The sequence below is a fragment of the Tamandua tetradactyla genome, chromosome 14, assembly GCF_023851605.1.
Source record: "Tamandua tetradactyla isolate mTamTet1 chromosome 14, mTamTet1.pri, whole genome shotgun sequence".
NCBI lineage: Eukaryota > Metazoa > Chordata > Mammalia > Pilosa > Myrmecophagidae > Tamandua > Tamandua tetradactyla.
The window spans coordinates 30,840,916-30,854,349 of NC_135340.1; the positions used below are offsets into that span (position 1 = coordinate 30,840,916).

At 40.3% G+C, this 13,434-nt stretch overlaps 1 protein-coding gene across 2 annotated transcripts in view; it reads right to left on the bottom strand.

Annotated features, from left to right (window-relative positions):
* LOC143655740 (dehydrogenase/reductase SDR family member 2, mitochondrial-like) overlaps positions 1-12,674 on the bottom strand; it is a 33,366-nt gene extending 20,692 nt beyond the window's left edge. Inside the window, exons 1-3 of one of the 2 annotated variants that reach the window (XM_077127147.1) lie at positions 12,505-12,674; positions 1,341-1,531; positions 424-601 (exon numbers count right to left, since the gene is read on the bottom strand). In XM_077127147.1, coding sequence (XP_076983262.1) covers positions 424-601; positions 1,341-1,480 — 318 coding nt within the window. In that variant the 5' untranslated portion in view covers positions 1,481-1,531; positions 12,505-12,674. The remainder of the gene's footprint in view (positions 1-423; positions 602-1,340; positions 1,532-12,504) is intronic. The other variant, XM_077127146.1, reaches the window with a different exon arrangement.
* Between the last annotated feature and the right edge of the window lie 760 nt (positions 12,675-13,434).

The window sequence follows — 13,434 nt, forward strand, 5'->3', positions numbered from 1 at the left end:
GTACTATTTTCTGAAACTCCATTTTTACCTTTCCACTTCTCCCAGAACATTCTAGGTCAGACTGTAAAATCGGGACTCCCTTCTAAAACACCTCTCTACCCCTTCAGATCCCTCCTTAGCCTCCAACAGTTCCCGGAAGGCCAGACTGACAACTCAAAGCTGTAACATGTTTGCAAACACTCTTCCTCTCCTGCCAGTATGCACCCAGTCCAACCTCTCCCTGAATCCTGTCCACATGCTATCTCTCCCTTCCCGAGCATCTGTTCTCTCTGCCCGGGTCTGTGAGCTTGTTTAGTGATGTCTGTGGGTGGGCCCCTTGGGTAGGGGCTCAGTGATGCCTAGTTGGCTTGATTCCTATTAGAATGCCTTTAACGCTCTCCCTTTGTATGGGTCATGAGTATACCTCCTTCTATGCCCACTCACTGTGGCCACCAGCCGTTTCCGGTCCTCCTCCTTCCCCACATGGCACACGGTGCCGGTCACACTCAGCTGCTCCCCCTGCAGGGCTTCCACTGCCTTGTCCACGTTTGACTGCTTCCGGCTGCTGATGACCACGTGGGCCCCATCCTGGGCCAGACGTCGGGCGATGGCGAAGCCGATGCTGGAAGCAGAGAAGGACAGAAAGTGAGGATTCAGTTTTGGATTGAACCCTCCTTTTCTTGATGCATTTCTATCTCTGAGGTCCCAAATGAATTCTCTCCACTAATCCAGAGCCACTAACCTTGTGGCTTACTTATGGATGAGCAGACGACCAGAGAGGATAAAAAGAGTATTCATCAGCCCATGGGTATATATCTTCTCCTCTGTGCCCCTTAATATCTTCTGAACCTCACCTCTTACTCTACCTACTATTGTGGCAACCAGTTCTCAGCTCTTCCAGTTTTTTGTTTGCTTTGCAACTGCAACCTGAGTGTTCCTTGCCTCAATGGGGTGGAATCCCTGGACCCTCACATACATGGAACCTGGAAGTGTGGGGCATTAAGCCCATATGGGGCAACCCTTGACCAATGGAAGAAGGAGCCAATGGATGAATTCTCCTGTCTTCCCGTAACAGATGCTTCTGAGATGCATTTCATGTTTCTTTGAGGCCTTGTGGAGCCCAGCACCCAGTATCTTGTGGTTGCCACCGAGATAACTTGTCCTTGTGTTTGCTTTCTTGTCCTTTCCTAGCTCACTCTCCTAGCCCTCATTGTGTCTCCTTAGGATCCCATTCCCAAATAAATTACCTGCACTTAAGCTTTTGTCTGAGGCTTTGCTCTGCGGGGATCCAGGCTAAGAAAATGAGATAAAAAGCATCCAGAAACACCCATGATCTCCCCATCCCCCAGAAGTTCTCTCACCCATTTGTGGATCCTGTGACCACGGCCACTTTGTTGGCCAGGGTGCCCTTCCTAATGGCCTCACTGCTGGTGCTCCTCATGGAGAGTGGGGCCACCGGGGGCAGGAGACTCTTCCAAGTCCGGGTCAAGGATTTAAACATATTAGTTTCTGTCTGAACTTCCTTTTGGTGAACTTGATCCAGGGAGGTTTTCTGAGAAATGTAATCACAGTTCCAGTAAGTGGTTCTACTGGGTTAGAACTGGGGTGGTCTGGGAATCACTTCTGAAAGCTCAGCCCAGAGCCTCCTTCTCCAGCTCTTCCAATAGTTTTATGAATGCAGAATTTTCTATATTAAGTCTTTTCTGTTTAAACTAATTGGAGTGGCTTCTGTCATCTGGAATTATATCCCAACATAGGCATGCATAGTTTCAGTAAATGTTTACCACTGAGACTCCTGGGATAATGAACATCTACTTTGCAGGATTGTGGTGAGGGACCAAATAAATTAAGGATGTGGAAGGGCTTTGTAAACTGTAAAGTGCCTAAAATACAAGCAGTTCCATGTCTCCTTAGGGGTTGATGTTATCATTATTTTATCCCTTGTGAGTCTCTTGCCTCAAGCCTTTGGATACACCTTACCCCTGCTTGCAATGCCTCACGCTGGCTGCTTTTCTTTCTTTAGCTTCTTTTTCAAGACTTCTCTTTTTTCCCCAGCCTATTAGGTGAGTCTTCTCTGCTCCCCACCCCCACCCTCATTTTGTGGTTTCTTCCATGTGACCTAGTGGTCGTCTGTGCTTACACCCCTTCTAGCATTTATCTCACTAATTTGAAGTGATCACATTATATTGATCACTTCTAGCAGAGTGTCCAGCACCTAATAAATGCTTAATAGATTTTTGTTGAATTAATGAATAAGTAAATGAATCATTGAAACAACCCATAGTCTGGGTGGGGATTGCAGCATAATAAATTATTATAATATATTGTGGTACGAGACAAATATGATTAACACAGTTTTATGGGAGGATAGGGGTAGGAGAAGCACCTAACTTAGGTGTGGGAAAAAAGTGGTTAGATAAAATATCCTGGGGAAGGTGATAACCTGAGTTGACTTAGGAAGAAGAACTTTTATTATTGTTGTTTTTTTAATAAACAACTCCGTGAATTGGCAGATAATTGATAGCTGTCCAAAAGATGTCTATTCATTGACATGAAAATGAATTTTATCTTGAGGAGTGTCAAATGATTTCCCTCTGCCCTGTGGAAGAAGTCAACCTTGCATCTATGAAGCAAATTTATTTTGACCTTCCTTACGGCCTATTTATATGTTCTTTGGATTCACCTTTGAATTGGTTCTAATATCTTACTGGTTCCCTCATTAATCAGTGAGTTAAATAAAATTTTTGGTACTTTTAATTTTATGTTTGCACGAGAGCCATGATTTTATGTTTTTTTAAAAAGTTATCCTTTAACAAACAAAAATTTAAAAAAAAGTCTCACTAAATTAGTTACTGCTGTAATCCTAATCAATCTCCGAGTCAACTCTCCACATTCCCATATACTATATCTCATATAATATACATGTATTCAATATTGTGTAAATGGGAACCACAGTATACAAAATTTATTTCTAAATTTCCTGATTCTTTTTAAAATTTATTTTTATTTTTTATTAATTTTTTTAAATACCCAAAAACATCAAACAAAAGCAAACATTCATAATTTTTGATCATTATACATATATAATCAGTAATTCACAATATCATCATATAGTTGCATAGTCATCATCATGATCATTTCTTGGAACATTTGCATCTATTCAGAAAAAGAAATAAAAAAACAACAGAAAAAAATTCACACATACCATATCCCCCACCCCACCCCCTCACTGATCACCGGCATTTCACTCTAAATTTATTTTAACATTTGTTCCCCCTATTATTCATGTTTTATTCATAATAACATATTATTATTATATGTTTTACTCATCCGTTGACAAGATAGATAAAAGAAGCATCAGACACAAGGTTTTCACAATCACACAGTCACATTGTGAAAGCTATATCTTTAGACAATCATCTTCAAGAAACATGGCTACTGGAACACAGCTCTACATTTTCAGGCAGTTCCCTTCAGCCTTTCCACTACATCTTGACTAACAAGGTGATATCTATTTAATGCATAAGAATAACCTCCAGGATAACCTCTCAACTCTGTTTGGAATCTCTCAGCCATTGACACTTTATTTGTTTCATTTCACTCTTCCCCCTTTTGGTTGAGAAAGTTTTCTCAATCCCTTGATGCTGAGTCTCAGCTCATTCTAGGATTTCTGTCCCACATTGCCAGGAAAGTCCACAACCCCTGGGAGTCATGTACCATGTAGACAAGGGGAGGGTGGTGAGTTTGCTTGTTGTGTTGGCTGAGAGAGAGGCCACATCTGAGCAACAAAAGAGGTTCTCTTGGGGGTGACTTCCAGGCCCAATTTTAAGTAGGTTTGACCTATCCTTTGTGGGGTTAAGTTTCATATGAACAAACCCCAAGATTAGGGGCTCAGCCTATAGCTTTTAACTGATTCTTATATTAAGGAAAAATGGAGTGAGGAGTTTGGGAATATGGAAGAGCACCAGGCAAGGAAGATAGCATGAGGAGAAGAAAGGAGGCAAGAAACAGCACAGAATGGGAGGAGCAAGTGGTCTGGTGTCCCTGGAACATCAAGTAGGAGGTGAGAAGTGGCCTAGAGATGAGGCTAGAGAATTGGTCAAGGGCCAGAAGGTAGAGGTTATTACATGCCAAGGCAAAGAAGTTAGATTTTACCTAGAAGGCAAAGAGGCACCATTGAAATTTTTTTTTGTCATCGAAATTTAATAAGAAAATAGATGAGACCGGGTATTGACCTGATCAGAGTTTTGCAATTAGTGAAACTACTTAGCAAGTGGTGTGTGTGTGTGTATGTGTGTGCATATGTATATTTGGTAATAATGGATCTATTTAACAGCTAGAAGATTATTATAGCAAGAGACGTTAAAGTCCTGATCAGATACCATTAGGAAATAGGTGACATACTCAAATTAGGTAAATTAAAAAGAGTCTAATAGAGGAACTGTTTACAAAGGTAAGGGGTCAGGAAACCACAAGGGCTAGTACCCTATGCTGGTGCTGGCAACAATGGGGTTCCTCTATCCAAGCCTGAAGGGGCAAGAAGAGGAAGTGGTTACTGTAGCCGAAAGAGGTAGAGGGCTCTCTGCCAGGAGCTGTAACCTCTGGGTAAGTGCTGGTGAAGAGATACCCCTACCAGCAGGAGCTGATCAAGACTGTTTTTCTTTCTTTTGACCAATCTGCTGCCCTTACTCCTCTGGTGCCCCTACCTGCTCCCTCCTCTGTCCTGATTACCTTAAAACTAATCTTGCAGCTGCAGAACTGAAGAGAAAAACAACTCGAACACAAGGGAGAGAAATAAAAGAAAAGAGCCACTTTAGATCCTAATTATTCTAAATATCAATCCAGCCCCCGACTTCACCCTCCTTTCTCCCTCTCACCCCGGCCCTCACACTACCCAGGGGCTTGAGAGTTCCGTAATTGTGCAGTTACTTATCTCCCTCCTCTCTTCTCCTGGTATTTACAGGCTCCGGGTGGCCTAGTTACTGCAAAACATTCCAAACCAAGTGGTACTAGTCACAACCTCAGCAAGTCCTTTGTTCATTTCAGTGGAACCAAACTGTCCTGACTGCAACCTCAGGAAATCACTCACCCATCCCGTTCATCAATACCATTTGTGATCTTCCTGTGCTTTTCCCCCAACCTGCTCCAGCCCTTACAAACCTTGCTGCCCTTTGTTTAGACAGAGTTGATTCTACTTTCTTTCTTTCCTGCTCTCACAGCCCCTGAATAGTCATTCTTATCTGTTTAACGTTGTCCGGTACAGTTTTTCTTCTTCGACAGAGCCAAGGAAATAAATATCTCATTCCTCTACCTTCCTCTGATTTCCTATTGGTGCTCCCTATCGACAAAGCCACTAAGAAGCCAGATATAATCTATACTGGACAGCCTCCAGTGCAGAGCATGGACTCGGAAGAGCAAGTGGAAAATATCCAGCCCCCTAGGGCCTGAACTAGGCAGAGGTAGTACAGATACAGAGGAGAAATTAAATTTTAGAAATATTTATTAGTTAAAATGATCAGGCTTGGGAGGTGCAATGGTGGCTTAGTGGCAGAATTCTCACCTGCCATGCCAGAGACCTGGGTTTAATTCCTGGAGCCTGCCTATGCCATAAAAAAAAAAAAAGATCAAGTCTTAGTGAGAGATGGGTCATCCTGGGAGCAGGTAGAGTCATAAATGGGCACCTGAGAGGATGGTGGTACTTGAGAAATGAACTTATGTTGGCCTACTATTTTGATTATATCATGTTAATTGGACATGCTAAGCAAGAAGTGGTGAGAACATTGGATGCCTGATAAAACATAGAGACCTCACTGTTGGAAGATAAATCCTACAAAGATTCAAAGGCCTGCCACTTGGGTGGCTTTTAGTATTCCAGTGGTCTGAAGCATGTTGAAATATTCACTCCAAGGTGAAAGACAAATCTAAAGGATTTGGGGGACTCATTATTGCATGATTACAACAGTTGTCTGTTTTGAGGAGGGCTCAGAGTAGAGAAGGTTCTGCAGCAGATTAAGCAGTAGTATCAACAGCCCTGCAACATATATATATATAACACAGAGTTATCTGTGTTGATAAAGATGCTATGAGGAATCTTTGATAACCCTTGATAAGAGAGTCTCAATGCAGACCCCTGGGGTTCTGGAGCAAGGCCATGCTAAACGTAGCAGAGAACAATACAATGTTCAAAGAGCAGCACCTGTTGCCTGTAAAGTAGGTATCTGACTATGAAATATCAAGTATAATACGGACAGAGCTACTTACAATAACTCGAATTCAGTCAGTCATAAAGTTAAGAGAGCACAACAGCAATCCATCATTTGAAGGAACAGGTACTTCAGGGACCAGGCCTATGCTGGTCCAGAAGGCATAAGTAAGTTATACAAAGAGGTAGTCCAGACTCCCATGTCATCCACTCCTGTGCATTGATGACTCTCTCTAAGTTTATGCCTGTGGCCTCATGAGATTGTTTCCTATGACCAAATCACAACAACAAGGGAGCAATTTGGTCCTGGTTTATGGATAAATGGGTAAGCAGACAAAATGTGTTGGTGCTCAGGGATGACCCTGAAAGACAGCATTAAGAGGAATTTCTTCCTAGGGGCAGAGCTTTGAGAAGTATACCTGGTCAACCACTGCAGAGAAAAATATAACCTGTGTCAAGCTATACATGGGCTTCTGGGAAATAAGAAGCAGCTTGAATGGTTGGCCAGGGGTATAGAAGGAGTGTGAAATTGAGAGATCAAGGACAAGGATGTTTGGAAAAGAGAAATAGGAATGGATATATGGGAGAGACCGCAAAGTATATGGATCATTGTATTGCACGTGAATACCCAACAGAGAATATTCACTGCAGAGAAAACACTAAGCAACCAAGTGGACAGGATGACTGGGCTCTGTCCTAGGCCTCCTTGGTGTTTGCATGATGGACTCATGAATAGAGAAATCATGGAGGTAGGGGTGGTGGCATTACATGGACTTAAAAGTATAAGCTCCCTTTCACTAAGGTTTCTCTATCTACTGCTGTTCCTAAATGTATAGTGCTGGGCTGTGACTGATTTGGTCTATCAATATGGTACCAACCATTATTTGGTGGCAGTTTGATTATATTACTCTTTCCACTTAGGAAGGGAGAGAGCTTTGCCCTTACTGGAATCAATTCAAATTCTGACTATGAATTTGCTTTTCCTGCCCACAGTGCCTTGACCAGTACCACTATAAGAAAGTTCACAGAGTTTAATTTACCGACATGGGACCTTTTCTTTAAAACATTTTTTTGTTGTATAATATAACATATATACAAAGCAAAGAAAGAAAAAAGCAATAATTTTCAAAGCACACTTCAACAAGTAGTTACAGAACAGATCCCAGAGTCAGTCATGGGCTACCATTCCACCATCTCAATTTTTCCTTCCAGCTGCTCCAGAACACTGGAGGTTAAAAGGAATATTAATATAGTGATTCAGCAGCCATATTAGTTTGCTAAATCCTATTTTCTCTTTTATATCCCCTCCTTCTCTTTTTAAAAAAAATATTTTTATTTAAGGAAATAAACAATACACTTAGAACCACCAAAAATGGATATCTTAGTTAGCTTAACCATAAGCATGTTTAGATAAAGTATCCACATAATCATTGTAAAACCTGTGTTTGCACAGTAAGTTTCATAGACCAATTTAAAATTAAGGCAACAAGAAAAATCTACAAATTCAGATAACAAAGTTCTTAAATTCTAAGTATTAGACACCAAGTTAGACACTGTTTGATCAGCTTTCAAAACTGTGAATGTTCTCAAAATCAAGTAGAAAGTTCTTACAAATATCTGCGTTGCTATAGTTATGACCTATGTCATTAAATATTTTCCTGATTTCAGGAAAATATGAAGATACAAATATTTTTACAATTAGCATATGGACAGCTTAACCATCTAAAAGGAATATCTTGGTTATCTTATCCATAGGGTTATTAGAAAATTTATTTAAGTAATTGTAAAGCCTGTTTCATTCTTTGCTCTTTAGTCTGATTTATCTTAACCAGTCCTAACCAGATCAGCTTCATTCATACCTCTAATTGAAGTCTGATCACTTTTTCAGTGTTTTTAACAGTTACTGTATGGGGTAATGCTCACTTTCATAGCTGCAGAACTCTAGCTCTGAGTCTCAACTGCCACACAGATACCTGAAGTTCCAGGGAATAACCAGGCTGTACACCAAGATCTCAGCATCTCAGAACTTAGAAATAACAGTTACCTCTCTGGAATAAATGTGACTGCTGTAAGAGTTTGCAACCTAGGAACCTTCACCTGGTGACCTATGGAGCATTAGTGTGACCTTTATATGGTGTTGGATCCCTGATGGGTAAAATGCATGGGTCTGGGAACTAAAGGGTAATCCACCTGCAGAATTTGTACTTCATGCCCTGAAAAGTCATGTTCACTGAGTCTGGAGATTCAGGTTCTCTGTGAAGGAGAAAATTCTTCCACCAAAGAACACAATAAAGGTTCTACTGAACCTAAAGTTATGATTGACACTGTCATTTTGGAATCCTCATACTGATAAAGCAGCAGGCAAAGGAAGGAGTTAACTTATTGGAAGATCTAATTGACAGATCTTGAAGAGGTAGGGTAGATGGGATCATGAAGGAATGTGTCTGGAATCCATATATGTAGGGCATCCACCGGAGCAACTATTGATGGTTCCATACCTTGGAACCATGAGCAGGCAATTGTAGTGATGGTGACCTAAGGTAAGCAGGGGCCCAGACCCATTTAATGAAATTATAAGGCACGTCATCAGGTAAGAAAACCTTCTTATGTTAAATTTTAGGTACCTATTAGACACCAAAGTGGGGATATAGAATAGACAATTGGTAATACAAATCTGGAGTTTAGGGGAGAGGTACAGATCAGAGTTATATATTTAGGAGTCATCATTATGTATAGAGTGGATGAACCTAGCTAGTGGGTGAGTATAGATGAAAAAGAGAAGGACTGTACTCTAGGTCACACTACTGTTTAAAGGATATGGACTTTCAGTCTCTTTTGCAGAGATGAGGGGTAGGAAGAATAGAAGGCATTTGGCATCCTGAAAGTCAAGTGAAGATAGTTTCCAAGAAGAAGAATTAATAGCTGCATCAAGTACTGCTGATAGTTGAAGTAAAATGAGAACTGAGTATTGACCATTGTATTTTTCAATGTGGAGTTTATTGATGACTGTGGCAGATTGAATTATGTACCCCAATATATGCATGTTCTTGGTCTTGATCTGAATTCCTCAAGATGGGAACCCATTGTAAATGGGATCTCTTGAAAATGTTATTTTAGTTAAAGTGTGGCCTAACTGAAGGAGGTTAGGCCTTAATCTGGATTACCGGAGTCCTTTATAAGCAGTAGGAGTTCAGACACCGTGGGAAAGAAAGCCATAGGGAGGAGCTAGAAGTCAGTGGAAACCCAGAAAGAAAGGAAAAGACATTGCCTTGAGATGAGAAAGCCAGGAAACCCAGGGATTGATTGCTGGCCGACCCTTCAGGAAACAAACCTTTTAGCCTTTAGGAAATAGACCTTTTAGCCTGTGAAGCCTTGAGCCAATAAATTTCCATTAAGCCAACCCCATCGTGTGGCGTTTATCAAAGCAGCCTGGAAACTAAGGCAGTGACTTTGACAAAAGAGGTATCAGTAGAGTGGTGGCTGTAAAACAACCAGATTAGAGTAGGTTCAAGGGAGATGGGGAGGAAAGAAATAAGAGACAATGGATATAGGCAACCCTTTAAAAGAATTTTTTTATTAAAAAAAAAACGAGAGAGAAGTCAGGTAATTGTCAGATACAGAAGGTGATTAAGTGGAAAGAAAAATCAACATGTCTATCAGCTGATGTGAATGATTCAGGTGACCCAGGATAGAGGGCAAGATTGTTAATGTGAGAAAAAAGGTGGCTCATTGGATGAATATCCCTGAGTAATCAGAAAGAGATGAGACCCAGAACACAACGGGAGGATTGTTACCTAAGAGCACCTATAATTCATCCTGGGTAACAGGAGAGAAGGTAAGAGTAAATGGGAAGAGATGTGGTTGGGTGGAGATTTGTGTGATGGGAGCTTAATTTTCTCAGGGAAATAGGAAGTGAGGTTGTGTTGGTTTTAAATTGTTATTCATCCCATAAAAGGCATGTTCTTTTAATCCAATCTTGTGGGGGCAGACCTACTGTTGGGTGGGACCTTTTGATTCAATTGTTTCCATGGTGATGTCACCCTGCCCATTCAAGGTGGGCCTTAACCCATTTACTGGAGTCCTTTAAGTGAAGGACATTTTGGAGAGAACACAGACATCTGGAGATGCAGGAGCAAATGTCCCAGGAGACCCCAGGAGCTGAGAGAGAGATACCCCGGATATGATTGGCCTTTCCTGAGTGAAGTTATCCTCTTGTTGATGCCTTAATTTGGACATTTTCATGGCCATAGAACTGTAACTTGTGACTTAATAAATCCTCTTTGGAAGAGCCAATCCATATCTGGTATATTGCATTCTAGCGGTATTAGCAAACCAAAATAGAGGTCATTCAGCTGAAAGTGAGAATGGGAGAGGAGGTGCTGGAGGATTAAGGAGAGAGGAGAATGAAATAGTCATCAAGAGACTAACACAGTAAATGGAAATTCAGTGTGATTACTGTGCTACATCAAGGGCCTATTTTAGATTAATGATCATGGAACTGGATTGCATATTTCATGATGCAATTTGATACAATAAACCTTAACTACATTTTTGGTGAACTAATGCAGAATCTGAAGAACTTATGTGAAATTTTTTCATGATTTGCATGCAATATATCTTGAGAAATTTGGTAGACCCAGAAAACATTCTAAGAAAACCTGTGTCAAAACAATTCACCTGTTCAAAGGTGGTTATTTTCTATAGCTAATAATACAACCTATGGTTGAATGTTGAGAAAAGCTGGAAAGAATTGCTTACATTTAAATTCCTGAAAAAGTAGCTATGGCATTTAATATTTTATATCAATGCTCTCTTTGCTTTGCTCTTATAGGACTCTTCCTCTTATGTAAGAGGTAGGGGTGTGGAAAGGTGAGATACTTAAATGAAAATTATCAGTGGCCCCATTTCACAATATATCTGAATTTAAAACATCCTAACACAGGCTAAAATACTTAGTTTCCAATACCAGGTTTCACCCTAAACCATTTATGTATAAGATAGGGAAAGATATGAAGCTCTGACTCACTAATTATTAAAGAAGGCATTTCAGAAATCAATATTTAGACTAGTCTTTCTTTGGCAACTGGGAGATTTTTCACTGAGTCAATACACCACAGTAAAAATGAGGATGGGAGAATAGTATGACTTTATTTTTGAGCTTGGCTAATTGAAACGGGAGATAAGAAAGGGAAACTTACACAACCCTGAACACAGGTTCTTTCTCAGGCAGATCGTTTTTTTTTTTTTTTCATTCACACACCATACAAATCCATCCAAAGTTCACCATCAGTGGCTCTTGGTATAATCATAGAGTTGTTCATTCATCACCACAGTCAATTTGAGAACATTTTCATTGCTCCAAAAAGAAAAATCCCACATCCCTTCTATCCTCCTAATTATTTCCACTTAACATTGATGTGGTATCTTTGTTGCAATTGATGAAAAAAAATTACAATATTACTGTTAACTATAGTCCATAGTCTGCAATAGTTGTATTTTCCCCATATACCACCACCTTATTATTAACATCTTGTGGTAGTGACATACATTTGTTCTAGTTCATGGAAGAACATTCTTTTATTTGTACTAATAGTACAATAGTACGTGGTTAATGACCACAGTCGTCATCCAGAGCAGGATTCCCTGTGTTATATAGTCCCATGCTTCATCCTCTAGTTTTCCTTCTAGTGATATACATGCCCCTAACTATCTCCTTTCAACTACAATCACCCCGATAATTCAGCACTGTTAATTACATTCACAATAATGTTCTACCATCACCTCTATCCATTTCTAAACTTTTATAGTGAATCCTATTAAAAATTCTGCACCAATCTAAGCATCAGTTCTGCATTCTCTAACCTTATGCTATTTCCTGGCAGATCATGTTTAGCAAAGACCTTACAATATATGGAAGGTAAAGATCCAGTAATTGATTTCTTTATGTAAACAGCCTCTAAATAAATTTTATTGAGATATATTTTACATATCAAACAATTGAATGATTTTTAGTAACTTTACCAACTGGTGCAGCCATCATCTTAAGTCAGTCTTAGGACATTTTCATCCCTCCAATAATATCTCTCATGCCCCTTTACCCTGAATCCCTGTTCCTACTCCCAGCCACAGGCAATCACTTAGTCTACTTCTATAAATTTTACAAATTTGCCTTTTCTGGACCTTTCATATAGATAAGGAAATTGATTTCTTAAAAGTGTATACGGTTATTACCTCTTAGAAAGTCTTTGCATATATAGGGTTCTGTAGCCCATGAGCACATGGAGCTTTGGAAAAATTGTATTATATACACATTCTCTTCTTACCTGGGTTGGGAGGTGGGGCCTCAGTGGCTCTGTCTGATCCCTAAGGGCAGGAGTGGCTCACAGGATTGTGCAGGTCCTCCAGTGTCTGGTCAGCTGCCTCTTCCCTCTGATCTTTAAGGCAGGGCCTCCCTTGCTCCTCCTCCAGCACACACCCATGAGATCTCCCTGCCCTTAACTCCAGCCTTCACTTGGTTGAGTCGTCAAAGCCCCAAATCAAGACTGAGGTTCCTACTGAGGGACACCAGTTCGTACTCTGATATTCCCTTAGGGCCTCTTCAACAGCTTTATCAACACAGGGTCCATTGATCTCTGAATTTTTATAGCATTATACTCATCAGCTCCCACGATCCCTGTTCCTTTCTTATATTTTCTATGTTGGCACTTGGGACCAGTATTCATTCAGGTGTCCAAGTTAGAAACTTTAGAGTCAGCCAAGATCCTTCCTCTATTTATTCCACATTAATTGTCACCACGTCCTGCCAATATTATATCTACTGTCTTTTAGTTGATCTTCTCCCCATTTCACTGCAGCTGCATTTTGTTGGAGACCATCATGTTTCTTGCCTGGCTTGAGCTATAGCTTCTTTCCTGCTCTTACCTTCAGGTTGACCTTTTCAAATTCATTCTCAAACTGAGCTGGAGTGATATTTCCAAGGGGAAAAATCTACTCAGCCCATTTCATTCTTAAAATTGAATAATGGTTTTCCATATTCTTTTAGGATAAAGTTTAAATTCCTTGGCTTCCTACCCTAAGATTTCATTGATTTATTCCTGATCCAACTCCTTAACTTCATTTCCTCTTGCCTTCACAAGCTCCTTTTACTATGAACATAACCATTTTCTTGCATTTCCCTATTTGCTTCATTCTTATCACCTGGTTTGTTCCAATTATTTCCTCAAGACTCAGTGCAAACATCAAGTTTTCTGAAA